Raw genomic sequence first — 26,503 nt, 5'->3', positions numbered from 1 at the left:
TTTTTTTTTTTTTTTGGATTTTTTTTTTTTAGTTCTCTGACTTTTGTGGTTATTATTTTTGTCTGGTTTATATAGTAGTAACACTTTTTTTCTAGGAATATATAGGTCCCTCCTTTTTTAGTAGTGAGTAGGTCTAAGGCCCGTCTGTTTTGTAAGGTCATTGTTGTTAGTGAATTTAGTTGACTCTGGAGGGACAGTAGGGAATCTGTTATTTGTTTTAGGTCTTTATTTAGTTTTTGGAATAACTTGTGATAGATGTTCAGGGATGTTTTTAGGCCTCCTACTCCTGCTCCTATTTTAGCAGTAATTTTTCCCGCTGTGAAGACTGATGGGCCTGCCTTTTTTGGGTGTTTGGGTGGGGGCTTAGTAGAGCTTCCAGTTGCTGGGTTTTAAAGATAGAAACATCTGGGGTGAGGAAGACCTGGGTGCAGGTCCCCATCCAGTTTCCTGGGAGGCAGAGGTAGGCAATGTCTCCACAAAGAAAGAATATGCCATCCCGGGCTCAGGTGGTGGTGGCATTACTAGGTAAGGTTTGTTTATTTGTGCAGAGTTCACCCGGTATGAATTCTAATATTTTATTTTCTCCCGTGTTAGTAATGTAAGTGATATGTATTGGGAAGTTCTGGCTAAACGACATTGTATGTTATTGGGCCCATCAGGGATGTTTTATTTGGGCCCGGATTTATTGGAGTTTTAGTCCGGAGGCACAGGGACCCCACCGTAGACTCGTGTTTGGAGGGGTAAATAGACCCAACATGAAGTATGGTTGGGTAGGGCCTGGAGGGTCATATTGAGGAAGTGAGTTATTAGGGGAGAGGTTTCCAGGGGTTCAGTGATCTTTCGTATGCCTGTAAGATCTGGCCTCTCATAAGTTGACTTTGTTGTTCAGGCTATTTTAATTAGTTGAGTCTTTGTGTTTTTAATCTGTTGGATTTTAGTCTGTTCTTGGACTTTTTTTTTATTAGACATTTTCCAGTGGGTGTGGTAAGTCTAATAAGTTGGTTTGTCCCTTGGGGCTATATAGGTTTGAGTATTACCTGTAATGGTGTCAGTCTAATATATTTTTTTCCCACTGTGGCACACCTGAATCTCACTATAATATGTCTTTGGCATGTAGGTGTTGACTGTGAAACCTCCCGTGGTCTAGATGTTTTGAGTAATCCCGTTAGCGGAGGGAATTTAAGTCTTAGTATAACAAGTCTTAGGGCAGAGTTTTTTTGTCATAGTTGTTAGGGCGAGTGCCCCAACCAGGAGGACTGTAGGGACTGAAGTATGAGTAGACATTTTATAATGAGTCAATATATTACAGTTAGAGATGTCCTCTGTAGTATAGTCTAATTTTTTGGAGTTATTGAGAAGAGTCTAATTTTCAGTAAAGTTATTATAACCCCAGTGAAGGTCAGGGCCAGTGGTTTTATTTATTTTTGTTTAGTCCTGGGTGTGGCTGTCCTCGTTGGCAGAGGGTTAAGTTGGATCTTTAGCGGGTTCCGCTGGTCTTGATGTGTAGTCCGGAGATTAGTTTTGTTGTCTGGTTTAGTCTTTTTTACCTGGGAATGGTGGATCCACGGAGTGATTTTGTAACTTTAACAGTAGTGGGGGTAATTAGTATTACAGTATGGGGACCTTTTTAGGTGGGCTCTAGGGGTATTTTTTTTTAGTCTTTTATTTAGATTAGATTTCCAGGTTGGTGGGGGTGGACAGGGAGACCCAGAGTGATAGGGTTTTTTTTTAGGATGGTGTGGTGGATATGGCACATAGTTTTGGCTAAGGCTTGGAGGTGTGTGTTTATATTTAATTTTTCTAGTTGTCTGATGTCTCCCCTTAATCGCTTGATGAGTGGGGGAGGTCTACCGAATAGGATTTTAAAGGGTGAATATCCTGTGGGCCCCGGTGTGCACCTGACTTTGAATAGGGCTAGGCTTAGTATGTCTACCCAGGGTAATTGTGTTTTTTGACATAGCTTGTTGGAGTGGTCTTGAGGGTCTGGTTTATGTGTTTTACTTTCGCTGAGCTCTGTGGCCTGTAGGCTGTATGTAGTTTTTATTTGATTTCTAGTGTCTTGGTGAGGGTTTGTATGACTTTTGTATTGAAGTTTGATCTGTTGTCACTGTCAAATGAGAGTGGTAGACCATATCGGGGGATGATTTTTTTTAACAGAAACTTTGTCACTTTTTTAGTTTTTTTGGTCCGGGTAGGGACTGCCTCGACCCAGCCTGAGAAGGTGCGTATCACTACTAATAGGTATTTATAGCCCTGACATGATTTTATTTTTGTGAAATTAATTTTTACATCTTCGAACGAAGAGGTTCCAGTGTATTGAATTTCTGGGGCAGGTCTCAGCCTGACCGCTGTATTGTTTTTAGTGTAGGTCTGGCAGCAGGCGCTGACTGTTGTCGCAATGGATGGAAGTTTGGCGATGTAGTAATATTGGGCAAGTAGTTGCGTGAGGGCTGTTTTTCTCAAGTGAGTCAGGTTGTGATATTGGGAGACAATAGAGTATGTTAATTTACTGGGGATAAAGATGTTATGGTTTCGTAGGTGTCACCACTCGTCTGTGTCCTTTTTGGCCTGCTCCTGCTCTGTCTACTGGTTTTTTTTTTTTTTTTGGAGTATATTTTGGTTTTTTAGGCCACTCGGGTGTCAATAAGATTTGGTATTGGGTCGCAGTATTGTCTTCTGAACATTTTTGGGTGGCTGCCTTTTTGGCTGCTTGGTCTGCCAGGCGATTGCCGGTGGCAGTTGGATTTGTGTCCTTTTGGTGTCCTCGACAGTGGATGACCGCAATTTTTTTTGGCTCCCAAACTGTCTCTAGTAGTTGGAGAATTTTATTTCTATTTTTTTTTTTTTTTCACCTGCAGTCAGTAGTCCCCTCTCCCTGTATATTGTCCCATGGATATGTAATTGTGGCAAAGGCATATTTAGAGTCTGTGTATATGTTTGTCTTTTTATCCCGGGCATGTCTGAGGGTTTGGATGAGGGCCTATAGTTCTGCCCTTTGTGTCGACCACCCTTGGGGCAAAGGGGCTGACATGATGATCTCATCTACTGTGGTGACAGCGAAGCCTGCCAGTCGTTTTTTATTTTGGGTAAAATTATTGTCATTTGTGTAGAGTTTTAAGTCTGGTGTCGGTAGAGGACTGTCTTTCAGATCTGATCGGCTGGCATAGACCTCCTCTACCGCCTCGGTGTAGTCATGGTCCGGGGCCCCTGGCTCACTGGGTGGGAGGGTGGTAGGATTTAGGGTCCGCACAGTCTCCAGGGTGACCCGCGGATTTTTGCATGGTAGTCCTTGATATTGTGTTAACTGGTTGTTTGAGAGCCACTGGTGTCCTGAGCTGTTTATTAGAGATATCACTGTATGACGAACTTGCACATGGAGGTTTTGTCCCAGTGTGAGTTTGTCTGCTTCCTTGACTGGCAGGATGGTGGCCGCTAGTGCGCTGAGGCAAGGTGGCCATTCTTCCGCTACCGGATCTAATTGTTTTGACCAGTAAGTCACTGGTCTCTGTCAGGGGCCCACAGTTTGAGTCAAAATCCCCAGAGTCACTTGTTTTTTCTCATGTATAAATAGGTTAAAGACTTTGATGAGGTCTGGTAGTCCTAGTGTGGGGGCTCTTTTTAGTAAGTCTTTTATTTTCTGGAAAGTCCTTTCCTGATTTTTGGCCCATTTTAATTTTTTGTTTTCAGGCCCGCGTAGGGCCTTGTACAGAGGGTTGGTCTTTAAGGAGAAACCCGGGATCCAGATGTGGCAGAATTTTGCCGCGCCAAGGAATTTTCTGAATTGTCTCCATCTGGTCGGCCTGGGAATTGTATAGATGGTGTGCTTATGTTTATGTCTTAGTGTCCGGGGCCCCTGAGTGATGTGGAAACCGAAGTACTTCACCTGTTGTTTGCAGATTTGTGTCTTTTTCCAGGAGACTTTGTATCCTTTGTCAGTGACAATTGGAGCAGGCACCGGGTTCCCCGTCGACAGTCTTCCCTGGTTGGGCTCGCTAGAAGCAGGTCATCGACGTACTGTAGAAGTGTGTAGTGGGTTTTTTCTCGCAGAAAGGAGATGAGGTCAGTGGCTAGGGCCTCCCTGAATAGAGTTGGTGAATTTTTAAAGTCCTGTGGTAGTCGCGTCCAGGTGAGCTGGGTTTTCCTTCCAGTCTGAGGATTTTCCCACTCAAAGGCAAACAGGGGCTGACTCTTCGGAGCAAACTGCATGTAGAAGAAAGCATCCTTTAAGTCCAGGCAGGAGAACCTGGCAGCATCAGGAGGAATGAGGCCTAGGAGGGTGTATGGATTCGGTACCACTGGGTGGAGAGTCACTGTGATCTCATTAATTAATCGCAGGTCTTGGACGGGCCGGTATCCACCTCCGTTGGGCTTTTTGACTGGCAGGAGGGGAGTGTTCCATGGGGATTGGCACTCCACCAAAATCCCCTCCCACTTAAGTCTATCAATGTGTTCCTGAATTCCCTCTCGAGCCTCCTTGGGGATGGGATACTGTCGTCTCCTGGTCGGTTGGGCGCTCGGTTTCTTTCTTTTTTTTTTTTTTTTGTTGAGACAGAGTCTCACTTTGTTGCCCAGGCTAGAGTGAGTGCCGTGGTGTCAGCTTAGCTCACAGCAACCTCAGACTCCTCGGCTTAAGCGATCCTACTGCCTCAGCCTCCCGAGTAGCTGGGACTACAGGCATGAGCCACTATGCCCAGCTAATTTTTTCTATATAGATTTTTAGTTGTCCATATAATGTCTTTCTATTTTTAGTAGAGACGGGGTCTCGCTCTTGCTCAGGCTGGTCTCGAACTCCTGACCTCGAGCGATCCACCTGCCTCGGCCTCCCAGAGTGCTAGGATTACAGGCATGAGCCACCGCGCCCGGCCTGGGCGCTCGGTTTCATCTCAGTCTCCAGGGGTGCATGTTGGTGCGTAAGACCGGGAGGGTTGTCCTCCGCCCATATGAATGGAAAGTCTTGCTGGAAGTCAGGCAAGTTTTGTTTTTTTTTGGCCTCATCATATAGCTTCCACTCCGATTCCGGAGCCAGGGTGACTGCCATTATGAGAGTCTCTGGAGTACTGAGTTTGAGGCTTGTGGTCCCTTCCGGGTAGAAGGTGATTTGGGCTTCCAGTTTGCTCAGGAGATTTCGACCTAGGAGGGGCACGGGGCAGTCTGGTATGTATAGGAATTTATGTCTTATCTGGTGGCCCCCCATCTGGCATGTTCGGGACTGGCAGAAGGGTTGAGTTATTTGAGTTCTAGTGGCTCCCACAGTGGTGGTTTCCCGCTTTGTAAGTGGAGCCATGGGGGTTGTTACCACCGAATGTTCTGCCCCAGTGTCCACCATGAACTTAATTGGTCGGCCCCCCACTTCCATTATGACCTTAGGTTCCCCGGGGCCAAGAGTCAGGGAACCCGGTCGGTCCTATTCTGAGTCGACCCCAGTGAGACCAATGAGGTCCTGGGTCTCCGGCTCCTGCTGGAAGCCCCTGGGCAGGTTCCTGTTTGGCAGTGGGTGGTTTTTTTTGTTGGGGCATTCATGCTTCCAGTGACCAAACTCCTTACAATAGGCACACTGGTCAGGCTTCAGGGTCCCTTGTCTCCTGGGTCCTCCTTCCCGTGGTGGGCCAGATTTCTTGGCTGGGTCAGGTCTTTTGAGGGCAGCGGCCAGGAGAGTGGCTTTCCGTTTTATTTTCTGGTCCTTTTCCCTCTGGGCGGTCCGGTCTCGATTAACTTAGACCTTCTGGGCCACTTCTGTTAGCTGTGTGATGTTCATTTCTGCAAACCCATCAAGTTTCTGGAGTTTCCGTCGGATGTCAGTATAGGACTGCCCAACAAATGTAGCATTTACCATCCGCTGATTTTTGGCCGCCTCTGGGTCGAAGGGTGTATAGACTCGGTAAGCCTCACAAAGGCGCTCATAGAGTTCGTTCGGTGACCTCTGGCTTCTGGGTGATCAGAGTGACTTTGCTCATGTTGGTTGGTTTTCTGGCTCCCTCCCGACCCCGTGGAGGAGAGCTTCCCGATACCTTCCGAGTGTCTCTTGTCCACTCGGGGAGTTGAAATCCCAATCCGGGTTGGTCTCAGGTGCTGCTCTCAGTGCCCACTGCTCCACGTCCAAGGTCCCTGCTGGAGCCTGGTCCTGGAGCCACCTCCAGGTCCCAGCTATAATCCGGCGTTGTTCTTCCGTGTTAAAAAGAGTCAAAAGGAGCTGGCGGCAGTCTTCCCAAGTGGGACCGTGGATCTCAAAGATGGATTCTAGGAGGTCAATGAGGGCCTTAGGTTTTTCGGAGTAAGGCGGGGTGTGGTGCTTCCAGTTCAGAAGGTCAGTGGTGGAGAAGGGCTGGTAGTACAGGACTGGCTGCCCTGGCTGAATAGACCCATCGTCTGTAACCTACATTGGACCTCGCACCTCACGCAGGGGCATCTGGAGGGCTGAAGTTGGGGCCTGACCTGACTGTAACCAGCGGGTGATGGGAGTGTCGGCACCTGGTTGGTCTGGAACTGGTGGCGGGGAGACTGACGGTGGCGGGGTGTCTGGTGGATTTGGGGGCACTTCAGGAGGTGTCACGGTAGGGTTGTAGGGCAGCAGTGGTGGCTCCTCTTCAGGCGCTTCCTGATGGATGAGTTTGTACAGTTTGGAGTCTCTGGTCCTTTGGACCACAAAAATCCTGCTCTGTCCCTTATTAGCACAGAACCGGACCCAAGGGGGCATGGCCTGAGCAATCTCCAGCCATGAATCTATGTAAGGGAATTGGTGGGGTGGCCGGGAGTCCCGGTCACAGCTTTCCAAACTGCTCACACGGTGGGGAGGTCTAAGGTTCCTCTTGCAGGCCATTCGTGATCACAGAGGGCCCCAAGTCTGCTGGGACTCAGTGTGATGCTGTAATCTCCCGTGAAACCCTTCTTAAAGTTTTTTAACATGCATTTAAGGACTGTAGGCTTAGATTCTACACTACCCATTCTAGACCCTTGTATTGCCGCAATTTACCAGACAAAAGGTGGGGGGGGTTTCTCTCAGGTGTCCACCTGGCTGCATCCGTCGCGGGAACTTAGGTGCGTCTTGGCTAAGGTGTGTCCATATAAACCCCGGGCCTGGTCACTCCTTTTAGGGGAGTCAATCACCGTTATGTCGTGTGATGCCACCACAGAGTCTCAGGTGAGGACCCACTCAGATTCCGTAGCCATGTCCGTGGAACCACAGTTACTTTTCACAAACGGGGGTTTCTCTTAGGTGTCCGCCTGGCTGCATCCCTCGAGGGAACTTAGGTGTGTCTTGGCTAAGGTGTGCCTGTATAAACCCTGGGCCTGGTCGCTCCTTTTAGGGGAGTGAGTCACCGTTATGCCCTGCGACGCCGCCACAGAACCGCATGTGAGGACCCACTCAGGTTCTGTAGTCGTAGCCATGGAACCACAGTCACTCTTCACTCACTCACTCAGACAGGCAGAGGTCACACATTCCCACCCTGGGAATTCCCTGCACTCAGGAGGTGATCAAGCTCCTCTTCCGTCGTCTGAGGGGCCTGACTCGGACGGGTCCCAGGACTTTACCTGGTCCGATGCCTCCGGACCTGATTTAACTTGTCCTTCTCTCTGGCGTGTCTGGGCAAGTTCGGGACCCTTCGGCCAGCGGGAGCTCCAGAGGAGTGAAGATATTCTGCAAAAAGACGGTTGGCGCCCGATCGCTTCTGTCGCTGAGGTCCCGCCAGTCGCTGCGCCCATCCCTGAACCAGTGGCTTCAAGGGGCCAGCGCGGTCAGTTTTCCCGCTCAGGGAACCAAAATGTTACACCAAGTGTTACAGCGAGTGGTCCCGAGGACAAATCGAACGGCACACGGACAGTTGGACAATTAAGGTTTATTTGCCGGCGGGCTCAGAGAGGTCTCGCCACCAAATTCTGAGCACCGTCTACCCAATTTTTTCTATTTTTATTAAATTGGAGTGATCCAAGGGGAGGAGTCTCAAGTGACTAATGCCCGCTAGATAATAAATGAAATTAATGTCTTATACCAGGTAATTAAGTTTAATATTATACTGATGTACTAAATGTTAGGTTAGTAATATAGTAATGTGCCAGGTGTTAAATTAATAATATATTAATGTAGGTCTTCCGTGAGGGGTGGAGGTCTCAGGTGGCTACTATATTAAAGAATAGATGAAAATTTTCCTTATCACGGCCTTATCTTTTATTAATCAAAAATTATTACTGTGACTATTATTTGTACCTGAGCCTTGTAATGTGCTATGATTGTGTTTCCTTGTACCAATTTTTATTTTCTTTCTAGTTTATACTCTCTCCTTTTTTTCATTTTGTAAGTTTTCTTTGTAACCATCGAAAACTTATTTTCAAACTTTCCAGCAGAAGTACAAATCTCTCAGTATACTTCTACCCATCAGGTAATCTATCAGTTTTATTTTCTTCTTGGAGCTGTTCCTCCTGGAGTCTTTTTTCCTGCTGTATTGCTGACTGGTTGTTTTTTAAGGTCAGCTGTCAGTCTGGGACTTCTTTTTATTAATACCACTGTCATTTTGGGAATTCCCTTTGCCTTTCTCCAGATGGTAATTGGGATGTAAATTTTTGGGAACCATAATTATTTAAAAATATTCTGTCATTACACTTTATTGGTAGTTTGGTGAGGTTTAGAAGTCTAAATTGTAAATCATTTTACCTCAGTGTTTTGAAAGCTTTATTCCATTGTCTTGCTGGTAAGAAGAATGATGTTATATTAATTCTTGTTCCTTTGTGACTTTTTTCTTTTTGAAGACTTAGGATCTAATCTTTATTTCCAGTGCTTTTAAATTTCACAGTGATACGCGTTGGTATGTGTTTATTTTAATGCAGTATTTTTGTGGCTCTGTCTTTCAGTTCTGACTTCTCCTGTATTCTTTGATAATTTCGTCTGAATTTTGTTTTCTTTTTTTGTATTCTTTATTAGTTGGATGTTAGACATCTTAGGCTGACCCTCTAATTTACTTACTGTTTCTTTCTTAGTTCATAATCTCTTCTATTCAGACTCTCCTTAGGGTAAATCGCCACTCTTCCACTGGGGTCGGAGAGGGATGGTTGCCTTGCTGTGCTGACCACAGGAAGTCTAACCACTTTTATACAGGTTTTCTGCATTCTTTTCTCTGCTGCATTGCCACTCCAGATTTTAGAGGTACTGTCGTTTCCAACTCTTAAGTCTTTCCAGGTTCTATGCTGCACAAGTTTCTCCTTGGCTTTCCTCTATTGCAGGCACTTAGTTTTAAATTTGTTAGGTTTGTTTGTTTTGTTTTAGCTTGTTAGGTTAGTTATCACTTGTACCTCTGCTTCCTGGCTTTAAAATATTGTTTACATTTACTTGTATTTGGTTCTGTTCTTGGTCTGTTTGACCTCTTGGGAGTATGCCTTTTTGTTTCTTTCCTGTCTTTTTAGTGAATTTTGAGAGGAGACTTTTCTTTTCTTTTCTTTCTTTTTTTTTGAGACCCAGTCTTGCTCTGTTGCTGGGGTAGAGTGCAGTGGTGTCATCATAGCTCACTGCAACCTCAAACTCCTGGGCTCAAACAATCCTCCTGCCTCAGCCTCCTGAGTAGTTGGGACTACAGGCACTTGCCTGGCTAATTTTTCTATTTTTTTGGAGAGACAGGGTCTCACTCTTGCTCCGGCTGTTCTCAAAGTCCTGATCTCAAGGAGTCCTCCTGCCTCGGCCTCCCAGAATGCCAGGATTACGGATGTCAGTTATAGCGCCCAGCCTGAGAGGGAGCTTTTAAGTAGAAGACTATTCTTCATGTCTGTTAAAATTGTCTCAGTTGCTAGCCATTTTGGCCTTGATTGATCCTACTTTTTGGTCAAGTTTTGATAAAGGGCTTGTCTTCATTGTGTTCAAGTACGTGCCATGTGTCTTTTTATAGGTCATGGTTCATAGTGATATTTCTAGTGACAGTGGTGTAATATAGTACATGGCTAACGTTCGGAGTAAATGGTTTATATTTTAAAATTATGCATGATAATCCTTGAATCTGTCAGCTGAAGAAAAACAAATGTAAGGTTTTTTGTGTTTTGGTTAGATTATATGAGTATTGTGTGCATGAAGCCAAAGTCATTTTCTTTGTGAGATAAGTTTTTCCTATGTCATGGCCATACCCTGGCTGCCACTAATCGCCAGAACTGGGTGGGAAATCCTGACTGGCTATCCATGCAAATGCAGCTAATGGAAATTTAACTTGAAGTGCTTTGAATACAAAGCAGATATTCTTTATAGTGATAGTTATATGGAATAGTAAAGATTATTGAGAGGGCTTCTGTTGCCTTCCTGACTTTCTTTGCTACTTCTCCCTACTTGTTCACTTTGCTTTATCCACGCGGCTTCCTTATGTTCCTCAAACAGTGTAGGTGTACTTCTTACTTAAAGCCCTTGCTCTGTCTGTTCCCTGTATATCTGCTTGATTGACTGCTTCACTTCAAGTCTTTGCTCAAATTTCACCTTTATGATGAGGCTTTCTAAAACTGTTCACTATTTCTGTTTACCTTCACTCTTCTACTTGTGAGGTCCTTGACTGCTTTTTAAATTTTTTTTTAGGATATCTACCACTTTAAAATTTATATATTATGTTCATTATTTGTCTGTCTTCCTCCCCTAGAATGTAAGCTTCATGAGGGTAAATATCTTTGTTTTAGTCACAGATGTATCTTGAGTACCTAGAATAGTAGCTAGCACTATAGAAGCACTGGAAAGACATATGTTAAACGAAAGGCAGTGAAAGGTACTCTAATCCTTCCAGTTCTTTCCAGACAGCCCTCTATCTAAACCACCCTCCTGTGTCTTTCTCTATACTGTAAAATTTGAAAATAATTTTTATCCTCTTTATAATTCTCTGGTTAGCTTTTATCAACAGAGAGGGCTTCTATGAGGGTGTGATAAAAGAAACTGAAGAATGGAAGAGATGTGTTCAACTCTTGTACACATAAATTTATGTGTTTCTAGCAAGCTTTCAGATACTTCATTAGAGCAAAATTGTGCTTTGACCATAGGTTCATCTTTGTCTATAATAGCATCCCAAAACACAAGAGTCGAAATTATTTCCTTCACTTTAAAAAAATTTTTTTTTTATTTTTGCATATTACGCGGTACAAATGTTTAGGTTACGTATATTGCCCTTGCCCTCTCCTTCCCCCCCCCCCCCAGTCAGGGCTTCAAGCGTGTCCATCCCCCAGACGGTGTGCACTGCACGCATTATGTGTGTATATACCCATCACCTCTTCCCCGCTCCCACCTGCCTGACACCCGATGAATGTTATTACTATATGTGCACTTGAGTGTTGATCAGTTAATACCAATTTGATGGTGAGCACATGTGGTGCTTTCCTTCACTTATTTTTAGTATGTGTGCCCTCTCCCCCTACTTGCCGATGTACACAGACGTTTATAATACAGGGAACATTGATGTAGTGTTTAGTTTGTCCTACTGCTTTTCATGTTTTATTTCATTTGTCCTAAAAATAGCCTCATAATGAGGTAGGTACTGTTGTTGTTACTATTTTAATGATGGTGAGGAAACTGAATGACAAATCACATAACTTACCCAAGATTATGTAACTGTTAAGTGACAGAGCTGGGATTTGAACACTAGCAGTCTGGCTTCAGAGTCTTTGCTTTGTTTTTTTTCTTTGGAGACAGAGTCTCACTCTGTTGCCCTGGCTAGACTGCAGGGGCATCAGCCTAGCTCACAGCAACCTCAAACTCCTGCGCTGAATTGCACGCGCCCCCATGCCCAGCTCATTTTTTCTATATATTTTATTTTTAGTTGTCCAGATAATTTCTTTCTATTTTTTAGTAGAGACGGGGTCTCGCTCTTGCTCAGGCTGGTCTCGAACTCCTAAGCTGGAGCAATCCTCCCGCCTTGGCCTCCCAGAGTGCTAGGATTACAGGCATGAGGCACCGGCCCGGCCTCTTTGCTTGGTCGTTGTAAAAAAAAAAAAAAAAAATCGTGGTAAGACTGGGCTCAGTGGCTCACACTTGTAATCTTAGCACTCTGGGAGGCCAAGGCGGGAGGATTGCTCCAGCTTAGGAGTTCGAGACCAGCCTGAGCAAGAGCGAGACCCCGTCTCTACTAAAAAATAGAAAGAAATTATCTGGACAACTAAAAATAAAATATATAGAAAAAATGAGCTGGGCATGGGGGCGTGTGCCTGTAGTCCCAGCTACTTGGGAGGCTGAGGCAAGAGGATCAATTCAGCGCAGGAGTTTGAGGTTGCTGTGAGCTAGGCTGATGCCCCTGCAGTCTAGCCAGGGCAACAGAGTGAGTCTCTTATCTCAAAAACAAAAAATTGTGGTAGACTATATATAACATAAGCATTTTAAAATGTACAATTCAGTGGCATTAAGTACATTTACAATGTTGTACAATCATTACCACCATCTATTTCCAGAACTGCCCCTCCCCTTCTGCATGGTAACCTCTATTATACTTTCTGTCTCTATGAATTTGCTTGTCCTAGGTACCTTATATAAGTAGAATTATACAATATTCATTTTGTGTCTGGCTTATTTCACTTAGCATAGTGTTTTCAAGGCTCATTCATGTTGTAGCATGTATCAGAATTTCTTTTCTTTTTAAGGCTAAATAATATTCCATTGTATATGCCACATTTTGTTTATTCATTTATCTGTTGATGGATATTTGGGTTATTTCCATCTTTTGAGTCTCATGAATAATGCTGCTGTGAACATTGGTGTGCAAATATCTGTTTGAGTACTTGCTTTTCAGTTCTTTGGGTATATATGCCTGGAAGTGAAATTGCAGAATCACGTGGTAATTCTATGTTTTCCATGTAGTAAAATACAGTAGGATATACTTAATGAGGAGAAATTGTTAAGAGAGTTCAAATACTAATTCTATGTTTTCCATGTAGTAAAATACAGTAGTATATACTTAATGAGGAGAAATTGTTAAGAGAGTTCAAATACTATGTCAAAGTCTTCTTTATTATGTTCTTAGTGAGACTGAAAACTGCCTGTATGGTCATGCGTCACTTAACAACAGGGATACATTCTGAGAAATGTGTTGTCAGGCAATTTTGTCATTGTGTGAACATCATAGAGTGTACTTATGCAGACCTAGATGATACAGCCTACTACACATCTATACTGTATGGCATAGCCTATTGTTCCTAGGCTACAAACCTGTACAGCATGTTACTGTACTTAATACTAGGCCATTGTAACACAATGGAATTGTGTATCTAAACATATCTTAATGTAAAAAAGGTACAGTAAAAATATGGTATTATGGTCTTATGGGACCACCATCATATATGTGGTCTGTCATTTACCAAAACGTTATGTGGTGCATGACCGTATTTTAGAGTGTGAGAGATGTACAATATCAGCTTCTGGAAGATAGGGAGCCTTGATATGTATGTATTCTATATTGTACCTGGCTTGATGTGAGCATTCAGCCAAGTTAGCTAATTTATGTCATCACTTCCTACGTTAATATATTCTGTATCTGTGTACCAGTAAATCTGCAGTACGCTCTTTCTCTAGCATCCTTCATAATCTTCCATATAAAACTTTTTTCCTTTTGAACAATTATGACCTTGTTTTCAAAACTGTCCTCTAAGTTCATGGTTTACTTGACATTTTTGTTAAGTTCTATAAGTTACTTAGTACATTTTCTAATTTCAGGATGTATGTTCATGTTTTGTATTATATAACTTATTCTCATGTCTTTTTTTGTCTGCTTTTTGTTATTTCATTTTGAGTTCCTTTAGGATATAGAAAATGTATGTGCTTAGTTTTCTCACAGTGCATAATGTACAAAGTACAGATTCATTAAATATTTTTGAATGCTTGATTTGAAGGTAAGCTTAATATAACATTAAGTTTTAAAGTTTAAAACCTCTGAAAATCATTGTCTCTATCCCTTACTCTAAATATTGACAAGTGTCAGTACTTTAAATGGTGAGTGTCAGTTTGGTTAGATTATTTGTTGAAAGGAAAATTGAAATCTATGCCCAGAATTATTTTTGTATTTGTAGACAAGATACAGAATTAGGATGCTTGAATATACCTTTTTTTCCTAAATAACTTTTACTTTGTTTTCAGATTGTTGCCAGCAAAGGTGGTTTTGAAATGGTCACCAAAGAGAAGAAATGGTCTAAAGTGGGTAGTCGCTTGGGATATCTGCCAGGAAAAGGAACTGGGTCTCTTTTGAAGTCACACTATGAAAGAATTCTCTACCCATATGAGCTTTTCCAGTCTGGTGTCAGCCTTATGGTGAGATGCATCATTTTCCTTAGGAGTGGATAAATCCAGTTTGCCAAGTATAAACTTTAGACTGTGTTCACTACAAGTTAGCCGTTGTTGATGCATAACAGGGTGGAATAGATTTCTCGAGACAAAAGTTTAGGGGAGCAAAATTTATACCATAGTTTAAAAGTCATAGCTATTTTTGGTGGTTTACAAGATAAAGGATAATGGGAATGAAGGGTGTTTTCTTATTTAAAATAAATCTTCATGACTTAAGATTTTTGACTTTTTGAAAAAGTCCTCCTATTTGTTTCATATATTTTTAAACAGCTTTATTGAAGTATAATTTATATACCATAGAACTCACCCATTGTAGGTGCATAGTCAGTAAGCTTTAAAAATTTATACCTTTATGCAGCAGTCATCACAATCCAGTTTTATAACACTTGTGTTCATTTGTAGTCAGTTCTTGTTCCTACCTCCAAACCCAGGCAACTCCTGATCTTCTTTCTGGCTCTATAGTTTTGCCTTTTCTAGAAATTTCACATATTTGGAATTATACAATATGATTTTTGTGTCTAGCTTCTTTAACTTAGCTTAATGTTTTCAAGGTTCACCCATGTAATAGCATGTGTACTGACTTCTTTTTTTGGCTAATATTCCATTGTACAAATATACTACATTTTGTTTATTTACTGGTTGATAGTTGGATTATTTCCAGTTTATGTCTATTGTTAATAATGCTATGAATATTCATGTACAAGTCTTTGCCTGGACATATGCTTTCATTTCTCTTGGGTAGATACCTAGGAGTGGAATTGCTGAGTTATATGTTAAGGTTATGTGTAAATTTTTAAGAAATTGCCAAATTGTTTTCCAAAGTTGCTGAACCATTTTACCACTAGTAATGTAGAGGCTTCCAGTTTTTCCACGTCCTTGCCATCTACTTGGTATTGTCATTTTTTTTGATTATAGCCATTCTAATAGGTGTGTAGTGGTATCTCGTTGTGGTTTTAATTTGCATTTTACTAATGACTAGGGCTCTTTTGCATCTTTTCATGTTTATATTTTCTTGATGAAGTGTCTGTTCGGGTTTTTGTTTTGTTTTGTTTTGTTTTAAAAAAAAAAAAAGAGAGATAGGCTCTTGCTCGGTTGCCCAGGCTCTTGTAGAGTGGCCCAGTCATAGCTCACTGTAACTTTGAACTCCTGGACTCAAGTGATCTTCCTGCGTCAGCCTCCCCTGTATCTAGGGAGGTTGTTTTCGGGTATACATTGACGATTCTATTTCAGGACCTAAAACACTGCAGGTGTGTGCGAATTTTTTTGGTTATTTTGTGGAGATGGGGTCTTGCTATGTTGCCCACGCTGGTCAGACCTTTTTTTTTTTTAATTGGATTGTTTTGCACTTGTAAGAATTCAATGTATATTCTGGATATAAGTCCTTTATCAGATACATGATTTGTAAATATTTTCTCCTAGTCGGGTTTATCTTTTCATTTTCGTAATGGTGTCCATTTGAAGAATAACTTACTGATTTTTTTTTTTTCCTTATATGGATTGTGCTTTTGGTGTCATATTTAAGAATTCTTTTCTAAGGTGTAAAGATTTTTTTGTTTTACCTAGAAGTTATATAGTTTTAACTTTATATTTTAGTCTGTGATGTATTTTGAATAATTTTTTTTTTGTATATGGTGTGAGGTAAAGGTGTAGGTTCAGTTTTTGGTGGAGAGGATGTTGTAAATATTCATTTGTACCAGCACCATTTGTTTAAAAGACTATCTTTTTCCCATTGCACCTTTGTTGCAAGTCAGTTGACCAAATGTGTGGGTTTATTTTTGGACTCCATTTTGTTCCACTGATATGTATGTCTACCCTAATACCAGTACCACACTGTCTTGAGTACTGTGGGTTTATAGTAAATTTTGATACCCAGTAGTATAAATCCTCTTTGTTGTTTTTCAAAATTTCCAATTTTCATTTTCACATAAAGTTCAGGATTAGCTTTCAATTTCTACCAAAAAGCCTGCCAGAATTTTGAGAGGGATTGCTTTGAGTCCGTAGATCAATTCAAGAGAGAATTGCCAACAACAACAGAGAGAATTGCCATTTGCTTTCACGTTAGTTTCAGGGATTTATTGGCAATTTATTATTTCTCCACTGATTCTCAATTGAGCCTGATTTCTTATCATCGAATCTACTCTCTTTATGTGCTCTGATCTTTTAGGGTGTACAGATGCCTAATTTAGAACTTAAGGAAAAAGTGGAGCCTGAGGTTCTCAGCAGTGATATCCAAACATCCCCAGAGCCAGGCACAAGAATGAACATTCTGCCGAAGAGAACAAGACGTGTCAAATCTCAGGTATCAATTCCATGGGCCTTTTTTTTTTTTTTTTTTTTTTTTCTTAAGAGATGGGGTTTTGCTGTGTTGCTCAGGCCGGTCTCAAACTCTTGGGCTCAAGCCATCCTCCCGGGTGGTTGGTACTCAGGTGAGCACCATTGCACCTGGCTTACCAGCTATTTTTAATAGGAATTTTAAGTACATTGTGTAGAACAGTTGTTTAGTCATGGGAGGCCATTCATATACCGTTGTTCTTTAAAACTTGGAGAGGCATCTTTCATTTACCTTTGAGGTTAATGGAGAAGAAATTGTGAAATTCATTATAATTTGATTTAGAAAGTTTTTTGTTAATTTTGACCAGTTTTTGACAGGGACAACAAACCAGAGGGTGACTCTGGAGTGCCAGTTTCATAGACATGCTGATAATTCTAGTACATTTTATTTTCATGGTTGGCAGAAGTGAGAGGAGCAGGAAACAGTAGTTTTATTTTTTACCTGCCATTCCTTTAAAAACCAGAGTGTAAGTTTCTTAGTGTCTCAGCCGTTCTAGTATAACTTCTATAGTGTTCATGTAACTTAAAATAATTTCAAAGCCTAGTGCATCAGAAGAAAAATGCCATAATTTCTTTTTTATCTGCGCCCCCGCCACTATCCCCTATTTCTTTTTTTTGTGTTCTTTTAAGGTTTTTAGTAAAGACAAGTCTGTAGGCTGAGACAATGAGGTGCCCTTAGAACTGTTAAGATTTGATCCATTTAAATTAACATATAGACAGGAAGAGCAGCTTCTCTGAATTCTATTAATTGATTTTATTTATTTATTTATTTCCTTTTTCTTTTCCACCCTGAATCAGCTGTAAATTCATTGATTTTAACATTCAAGAAAAATAGTATGTTGTAAAAATGAGAATGGGTTGCATTGAAAGTGGGTATCAGAGAAGCAAGATAAGTCTGCTGTTAACAAGAGACACTGGATCTGGGGTTATATGAAGTTCTGTCACTGGAGAGGCAGGCTAATAATACTTTATCTTGCTTCTCTAGAACACAGGGGATATCTCTCTGTTACACCATTTCTGCCTTTTTTGTTCTGAGTTTATGCTTACTGTATAATAACTCAGCTTCTTAGGTAGTCTTTGAAAGTAGAAAGGTAGGTGTCCTTGATAAGAATGAGAATTTAATGGACATTTATTAGAAAGTGATAGTCCCGTTATAAATTAATAAACTCTGGTTTAGTCATTACGTGATTTTTATTAGTGTGATTGATCTCAGAAGTTCTGATCATTTGTGGGTATATGGTGATGATTGTGTTTCAGGCCCTGAAACACTGAGGAATAGTCTCTTTGACATGGTGACTCAGCTTTGACGAGTTGCGCCACACGTCCCTGCCCATCTAACCATTTGCCAGCTTGTGATAAAATTCCTTTTATATTCCCCTGAAACCATGAAAAAGTCTTGCCTATTTCTAATTGCTTTTCTTTATGTATTATAAAAATAGGGACCGTATAGAATGCTTTTACCCATTTGTCACTGTAGTCAGATTGGCTGGTATCTCGTAGAAACTAGGGCTATTTCAGAATTTGAAATTAAGAATTTTTTTGACTCACAAGTTGTACTTAATTACTATATTGTGAGTCTGCCACTCCTTGCTAGTCTTCTAATTTAGAAAGAAAGGCTTTCTGGTTAAACTCCTTCAACTTCTTGTCCCATTCACAGAGCTATTGGTATTCATCCTTGGTGTCTGTCTATCTCTGCAGGCAATGTGTACCTTTCTTTCCAGGGCTGACCCCTCTGCTTCCATCCCTTCTGGGTTCTTTTAGTGATTTCAGTATATCCATTGGGAAATCATAATCTCCCATCTCTTTTGTCTGCTGAATTCCACTGCCCCTGCCCCCAAATATGTGTTCAAGTCTCCATCATCTTAGGAATAAAAGCTCTCTTCCTATGTAATGCCTCATTTCTTGCCTCTTTTCACAGAGAAGTTTCTTGAAAGAGTCTGTATTGTCTCAATGTCTGTTTAGTTTTTATATTCTGTAATCTGACTTTGAGCTAAATAATTTCATTGAAACTGCACTATCCATGTTACCAATGAGTTTTTAATTGTCAAATTATTAGTTCCCCTTTTCATTTCTGTCCTTACTTGCTCTCTGATCATGTATACATTTAATATGGTTGTTGACTCTTGTCTTTGAAATTTGATTAACTTGATTTTCTTTGACTTCTGTAATGCCTCTTCCTTCTGATCTACCTCTTTATCCTCTGACAACCCCTTTGTCATTTTTGTTATATCTTCTGTCTTCTACCCTTTATTTTGTATCTTTGGTATTTTCCTATCTTCACTTTCCTTAGCTGTCTCATCTACACTGATTTCAATTGCTGCCTACACCCAGGACTCCCAAATCATTTTTGACATCCTTTTTTTTCTTTGTGTTCACCAGAGGTGTGTGTGTACTTGTGTGTACATGCATGTGAGCATATGGATGTATACTCCTTGTTGGCCACAGCACAGCTATGCCAAATGTCTCAAACATAATTCATTATCACCTTTTCTAAGTCTTTTTCCCTTGAATATATTCTAGTTTGGTGACAACAACAGGCACAGCTATCCAGTAGTCTCTCAAACAAGAAACAGAAGTTATGGAAGTTACCCTACTTCCCTTTCTTATCTCTGTCACATCACATGGTACACTCTGCTGAAATTGTTTTTTCATCTGTGACCTCCCTAGATTGTGAGTTCCTTGACAGCTGGGGTTGTATTTTGTCTGTATAAAAGAATACCAAACCCTTAATACCTTTATACATGAGAATGAAGCCCATAATGCCAATATATATATCTCATTATTGGTGACACTAAGATTGAACCAGACTTCTCCATCATAAAGTACTTATTCTCTTTGTAATATAAGTAATCAGAGTAAACTCTGAGACAGTGTCAATAACCTGTTGTCCTGTTATGTTTTCTCAGTGGCTTTTAGATTCATTGATGATCCTTGCCTGAATTAGTTCTTAAGTTGGTGTTGCAAACTACATAATTTTCTACTTCTGTCATTTCTTCTACATTTATTAGTTGGCATTTTCCTCAACTGAAGAGCTTTTCTTTTCGTATGCTTTTTATTGAGATATATTTTTCATATAGTAAAATGTATATATCTTAAGTGTACAGTTTGATGAATGTGATGAATGTATAATATACCTGTGAAACCATGACTGCCTTTTTTTAGTATCACTATAGATCATGAATTTTTAAATGTGATGTCTTATTACCACCATCTTTTATTCTTTTGAAAATCTCATTGTTTCAAATTTGGCTACTGGGAGCCCCTTCAAGCTGGTTCCTGTGTCCTGTTAACATACCTTTATCAGTGTTTGAGCATTTATTTTCTGACGTAAAAAGGCTCTTCACCTTCTTGCGTGGCTTTAGACCTGGAATCGGTCGTTTCTCCAAGGGATCCTGGTTCATTTTAGTGGGAAATGGAATTTAGAAACCATTATCTGAGCACAAAGCGTGCTTGTTTCCACTGGCATGTCATTGCTTCTAGGCCCTTTTAATGGTCAGTGTGAGGAAATTGTTAAGAAATTATGACTTCATATTTTAAGTTCATACTGGATAATTGTAATTCTAATCCAGCACCACAAAGTTCTTTTGGTTTATTATTATAGTTTTTTTCCTAGCTTTTTGAGTTGGGAATTTAAATTTAATTCATTTATTTTTATTCTTGATATTCATGATATGTATAAGACTAAAATTTCCTGTGGTTACTGCTTTAATTTGTCTAGAGATCTCACAGATAGTCTTTCTATTGTTGTTATTTTTTTGATAGAGAGTTAATAATTTTCAGGTGAAAGCATCTTTTTCATTTTGTTATTTCTAGTTTTATTCCATTAAGATCAGAGAATGTTATTTTATTATTCCTACTTTTTGGAACTTTACTGCCTGTCTGAAAAGGTTGTTGTAAGTATAGTTGATTAAAATACTTAGATGTGCCACGTACTATCTATTCTTTTTTTTTTTTTTTTTTGAGACAGAGTCTCACTCTGTTGCCCAGGCTAGAGTGAGTGCTGTGGCGTTAGCCTAGCTCACAGCAACCTCAAACTCCTGAGCTCAAGTGATCCTCCTGTCTCAGCCTCCCGAGTAGCTGGGACTACAGGCATGCACCACCATGCCTGGCTAATTTTTTTTTCTATATATATTTTTAGCTGTCCATATAATTTCTTTCTATTTTTAGTAGAGATGGGGTCTCGCTCTTGCTCAGGCTGGTCTCGAACTCCGGAGCTCAAACGATCCGCCCACCTCGGCCTCCCAGAGTGCTAGGATTACAGGCGTGAGCCACCACGCCCGGCCCTATTCTTTATGTTAGGTTTTATTATTAAGTACTTTGCTTTAAATAGTAGTAAAGAATGTATAGTGTTATATTTATCATTGAATTAATTGTAGAAGTTGGTTAGTATAACCAAATTAGTCTACAAAAGTTTAAAGGTTGGTTTTGTTCTTATATGATCTTTTATTAATCTGGATTGCATGTATCATTTGTTATGTAGCCATAGACTTATAACGTAGACTTATAACTCTGTATTTTATCCTGGTTTATTTTTATGCTTATTGTTTATTCATACATTTAAAATAAATTTTGGTTATTTACTTATTCTACATTCAGAGATTGTGGTTCATCTAAATTCAAGATTTTTTTTTTTTTTTGAGACAAAGTCTCACTCTCTTGCCTGGGCTAGAGTGCCGTGTCGTCAGCCTAGCTCACAGCAACGTCAAACTCCTGGGCTCAAGTGATCCTCCTGCCTCAGCCTCCCAGGTAGCTGGACTACAGGCATGTGCCACCATTCCCGGCTAATTTTTTTCTATTTTTAGTTGTTTGGGTAATTTTTTTCTATATTTAGTAGAGACAGGGTCTCACTCTTGCTCAGGCTGGTCTCGAACTCCTGACCTCAAGCAATCCTCCCGCCTTGGCCTCCCAGAGTGCTAGGATTACAGGCGTGAGCCACTGCACCTGACCATAAATTCAAGATTTAACACCAGTTTTTGTCAGGATGCTCTTAGCTTCAAGTAATAGAATGCCGGGTGACAGTAGCTTAAACATTACAAAATTAAGAACACATTTTTCACGTAAGATTTTCAGAGGTAGATAGTTCTAGGATTGGTATAGCATCTTCACATTGTCATCAAGGACCCAGCTCTTTCCATGTTTCTACCTTGCTTTCTTTAGTATGTGGGCAATAAATCCTTTCCCCTTTTGTGTGGCTGCTGCAGGGTCTGGCACCATGTTTTCATCAGACTGAGTCTCCTAAAACGAAGAGAGGGAGTTGGGGCAAAAGGACTTATTCTTTGAGAAGCTTTCCCTTTTATTAGAACATAAAAATCTTTTCCAGAGGCTTCCAGTAAGCTTTTTTTTTTTTTTTTAATATCTTACAGGCTGGAACTGGATCACATTCCCACCCTAGCTAGGCCATCACCAACAAAGAGAAATAGGATTGACATGATTGGCTTAGGACAATCATGATTCATCCCCTGAGATAGGCGTACTGCCCTCTAATCAAAGAGAGATACCCATTAGCAAGTTAGAGGTGAAAATTCCTATTGTATAATAAACAGTAGTGTCTGTCTTTAGACAACTTCACAACTGTACTTATATGAGATATAGACAGATTTTTTTTTAGTGAAAAGGAATATGGGTGTTGCATGGTGCTTTGGTGACTGTTTTCAACTGTTGTAAGAGTCAGTGAGTGGATTTACAGCAAGAAATCAAATAATTTTTTTCTTTCATTTTGAAGAGGATCCTGAAACTTCTCTTGGGCAAGAAAATAAATGCATGCCAGGCATGGTGGTGCACGCCTATAGTCCTAGCTACTCGGAAGGTTGAGGCAGGCGGATTGTGCTAGTCCAGGAGTTTTAGGTTGCAGTGAGCTGTCATTGCACCCCTGCACTCCAGCCTTGGCAACAGAGTGAGGCCCCGTCTCTTAAAAAAAAAAAATTTAAAACAAAAGAGAAAAGAAATGTGTACATCAGTATAATTATGCTAATGTGAATTTTGTCTATTATTTTGTAGTCAGAATCTGGAGAAGTGAATAGAAGCACGGAACTGAAGAAACTTCAGATTTTTGGGGCTGGGCCCAAGGTTGTGGGCTTGGCAATAGGAGCAAAAGATAAAGAAGGTAAAATCTGTTATTCGTCATGAAAAGAAATAAGGTGCAACAATATGATTATAAAAAGATTCAAATGATACTTGAATTGTAGTCTGTGCTAGGAATTTTTTAGGAATTATAAAATTGCAACGTGGTTCCTAGGCTTCTATGTCAAATATTTTAAATTTAAGGTGTGAAAAGCAATATTATGTTGAATTTTTATGATTTTGAAAGAGAATTTTCCTTCTCCATGGCTACTATATGACACAGAAATTTATTGCAGTTTCTAAAGGCTAGTTTATGAGAGAATGGTGAAATAAATGATTTTTACCTAGTGGTCTACAGCCTATAACTTTTAAATTCAAAGGGAAACAGGATCTCTGGCCTTTAGTATCAACGTTTACTGGGAGAACTTAGAACTTTTAAATTCTAACCATAATTTTGAGTTTTTAAAAATTGCCCTCAATATATTATGATACTTCATTTAAATAAACTGTGTTTTCTTCAGAAAGCCTAGTACTCTCAGCTTTCCATGTCTGAAACTTTTTTGTGAGTAGAATTACTAATGCAAAGATCAAGTTCCACAATTTTCCCTGTGTAACATGTCAATTTTAAAACTCAATTTAGCAAAGATTAGATTGGATATATTTTGATTCTATAAGAACTTAATGAAATGCTACAGTTACAAATCATGTTAATTACTACCATGCTCTATGATATGGGTAGTTAAGTCATATAATTCAGATAGTGGACTGAAGTGTAGAGGATCAGATAATATCGTTCCATGTCTCTCAAAACATTCCATGTTTTAAAGAATTAGTATTTCGCTTTTTTTGTTACTGTATTGGCTGGCAATGATCTTAAGAATTAGTCCATGACTAATTTGAGAGTACCTGCAAGTAACACATACATGTAGTATGTAGTAAGTACTACATACAAGTGTAGCATTACTGGTTAAGGTCCCTTGAGCTCGATTGTCGAGATTAGAATCCCAATCTGCCACTGACTGGCTGTGTGATTTTTGAGCAAGGTATTAACTCCTTTATACCTCAGGTTCTTTATCTTTAACGAGAGATAATAGTATATCTACCTTATACTGTTGTGAGATTTTAACTAATTTAAATAATTTTAAATAGTATCTGGTCCATAGTAGGCTTTCAGCATTAGTTTTTACTATTACTGTGTAACTTTCTATTTTAAGATGAGGTCACCAGAAGACGAAAAGTTACCAACAGGTCAGACACATTTAACATGCAAATGAGACAGCGGAAAGGAACGCTCTCTGTTAACTTTGTAAGTGTTTTGGGATGTGTCAGGAGGGAAAGGATTTATTTTTATTTTAGTTTTGTACTTTTTATCTTGGTATATCTTGGTATGTGGTTTCTTTAGCTCATTTGGTTAGAAGACTTGATGATAAATCTATAAAGTTGCAGCTTTGGTGCATGTAGTATTACCCTTGCTTTGTCCCTTACACGAAGACTGTTTCCCCTAAGTTGTACACCTTATGGGTAACTGAGAGAATAAATATGAGTCTGTATAAATTGTTGAGTTGTATTACAGACAGTGTTCAGTATTCATTCTCTACCAAGGAGTTTTTTTTTGTTTGTTTGTTTGTTTTCGGTTGTTTTGTTTTTTGAGACAGAGTCTTGCTCTGTTGCCTTGGGTAGAGTGCAGTGGCATCATCGTAGCTCACTGCAACCTCAGACTCCTGGGCTCAAGTGATCCTCCTGCCTCAGCCTCTCGAGTAGCTGGGACTACAGGTGCACACCACGACACCTGTCTGATTTTTCTGTTACTAGAGACAGGGTCTTGCTCTTGCTCAGGCAAGTCTCAAACTCCTGAGCTCAAGTCATCCTCCTGCCTTGGCTTCTGCAGAGTGCTAGGATTACAGGCATGAGCCACCTTGCCTGGCCAGGAGTATTTGTATATGGGAGGAACAACATGGTATTTTTATTTTTTAAAATATAAGTTGCTTTTCAAATGCCCTAGATTTGTAGTCTTTCTTTATTCTAACAACTTGATATGCTTTTATTAACTGTAGAAGCTCTGGAAGGAAATTTAGGGAAAGCTGTTTAAATACAATTATTTGACGTAGATATTCAGGATTTAAGTTATGTTTACTTTGTTGACATTATTTTGTTTTAATTAAGGAGTTTCAGGCAGAAATTTAATTTAATTATAGAAATAAACTTTTTATTTTTTTTAACAGGTTGATCTGTATGTTTGTATGTTTTGTGGTCGGGGAAATAATGAAGATAAATTGCTTTTGTGTGATGGATGTGATGACAGTTATCATACTTTTTGTCTAATTCCTCCACTACCTGATGTGCCCAAAGGAGACTGGAGGTGTCCTAAATGTGTTGCTGAGGTACAAACCTAATCTTTATGAATCCTCTTATAACTGAAAACAGTAACGCATGCATAGACATACATACAAACACATTCACAAAATCTTTTCCCACACTCTTTGTTCTTCAGTGTTTAAAATTTCCAGGATTTTAAAATGAGCTATATTGAAGAGAAATGTAACAATTGTATTGTTGTAGCTTGCCTTTTAAAGGTTCTTTTTCTGACTGTTGGTTAGAGAATTCTGTTTACTGCTGCAGGTGAATGAGACTTCTGCTCAGGATATTCATATTGCTGGACAACAATAAAAATGAAGAAAAGCTGTAGGTGTTTTTTTCTTTTTTAATTTTTTTAAAGGAAGTACAACCAGACATGAAGCTGTAGAACTTGGGATTTATGCATCCAGGTTTCATGCTGGTAAATAAACTGATGGTGTCTTTTAGCTTGTCCAAATTTAACATGATTGTACTAAATTTTTTTTTATTGAATGATTATAATGATGTCATTGTCATGAAATACCTAGTCTGTTTACTTATTTTAACAAAATGTTATGCTAGAGTTGGCTGGGTGTATCTAGATGCATTCAGTGGTCTTTGGATTATTATTTATTTACTATTCACAAGGTTAAAAGATTCAGAAGGCAATTTTCCTCTAAGTATATATTTGTGTTAAGACAGTGGTCATGGTGGTTGATAGTGTGAACTAACCATTCTTATAAGTAACCTAGCAATCCAGTGGATATCCGTTTATCAACCTTTCCTTCTCTCATGAACACACTGGTATGCTAAAAATGATAGGCATTGACTGGTCTGAGTGCAGTGGTGTTTAGTGTTTACAACTAAGCTCAAGCAGTTAGAGATTCCTTTGTTCCTTCTCCACTCTCACTGCTTCACTTGAGTAGCCTTAAAAAAAAAAGGCATTCCTGGGTTTGATTCTACGTCAGTAGTCCTATAGGTGCTTGTCATGGTGCCAGAGCTTAATGCCAACTCTAGAGTCTAAAGCTGTCTCATTACCACCTTCCTATTGGAAGGCTGTGAAAATACACTTGAGGTTCTAGAACACAATTTCCTGATACTGTATTGCAAGTAGCTAATACTTGTTTTGTTCTCTAGGGTTGACTGGATTTGCTTTACCTAGGGAGATGTTCAAAGAGTGTAGTACCGAAGAGCTTTAAAGCTTTCTTCAATTCAGTTTCAGTGAGTTAATCTTAGATATTTTTTTTTCTTTCCAGGAATGTAACAAACCTCGAGAAGCCTTTGGATTTGAACAAGCTGTACGAGAGTATACACTTCAGAGCTTTGGAGAGATGGCAGATAATTTTAAGTCTGATTATTTCAATATGCCAGTCCATGTGAGTAGCTATCTTTTTAGGTCAGTTTTGAGAGGTACAAAGATTTATCTGAGTCCAAAGCTTTTGATTTCCTTTTTTACTTTTATTATTTTGTAGAAAACAGCGTGAAAAAGATGATAGAACACTAAATCTT

The 26,503-nt window shown here is 39.9% G+C and overlaps 1 protein-coding gene across 1 annotated transcript in view; it reads left to right on the top strand.

Moving 5' to 3' along the window:
• The window catches only part of KDM5A (lysine demethylase 5A), a 93,764-nt gene that overhangs the window by 10,705 nt on the left and 56,556 nt on the right, over positions 1-26,503 (top strand). The window contains exons 4-9 of the mRNA XM_069489853.1: positions 14,066-14,236; positions 16,434-16,568; positions 22,598-22,703; positions 23,875-23,966; positions 24,883-25,041; positions 26,251-26,370. Coding sequence (XP_069345954.1) covers positions 14,066-14,236; positions 16,434-16,568; positions 22,598-22,703; positions 23,875-23,966; positions 24,883-25,041; positions 26,251-26,370 — 783 coding nt within the window. The remainder of the gene's footprint in view (positions 1-14,065; positions 14,237-16,433; positions 16,569-22,597; positions 22,704-23,874; positions 23,967-24,882; positions 25,042-26,250; positions 26,371-26,503) is intronic.

Source organism: Eulemur rufifrons, chromosome 16, assembly GCF_041146395.1.
Source record: "Eulemur rufifrons isolate Redbay chromosome 16, OSU_ERuf_1, whole genome shotgun sequence".
Taxonomy (NCBI): domain Eukaryota; kingdom Metazoa; phylum Chordata; class Mammalia; order Primates; family Lemuridae; genus Eulemur; species Eulemur rufifrons.
The sequence above is the reverse complement of the archived record's forward strand: the minus strand, read 5'-3'. Positions and strand labels throughout refer to the sequence as shown.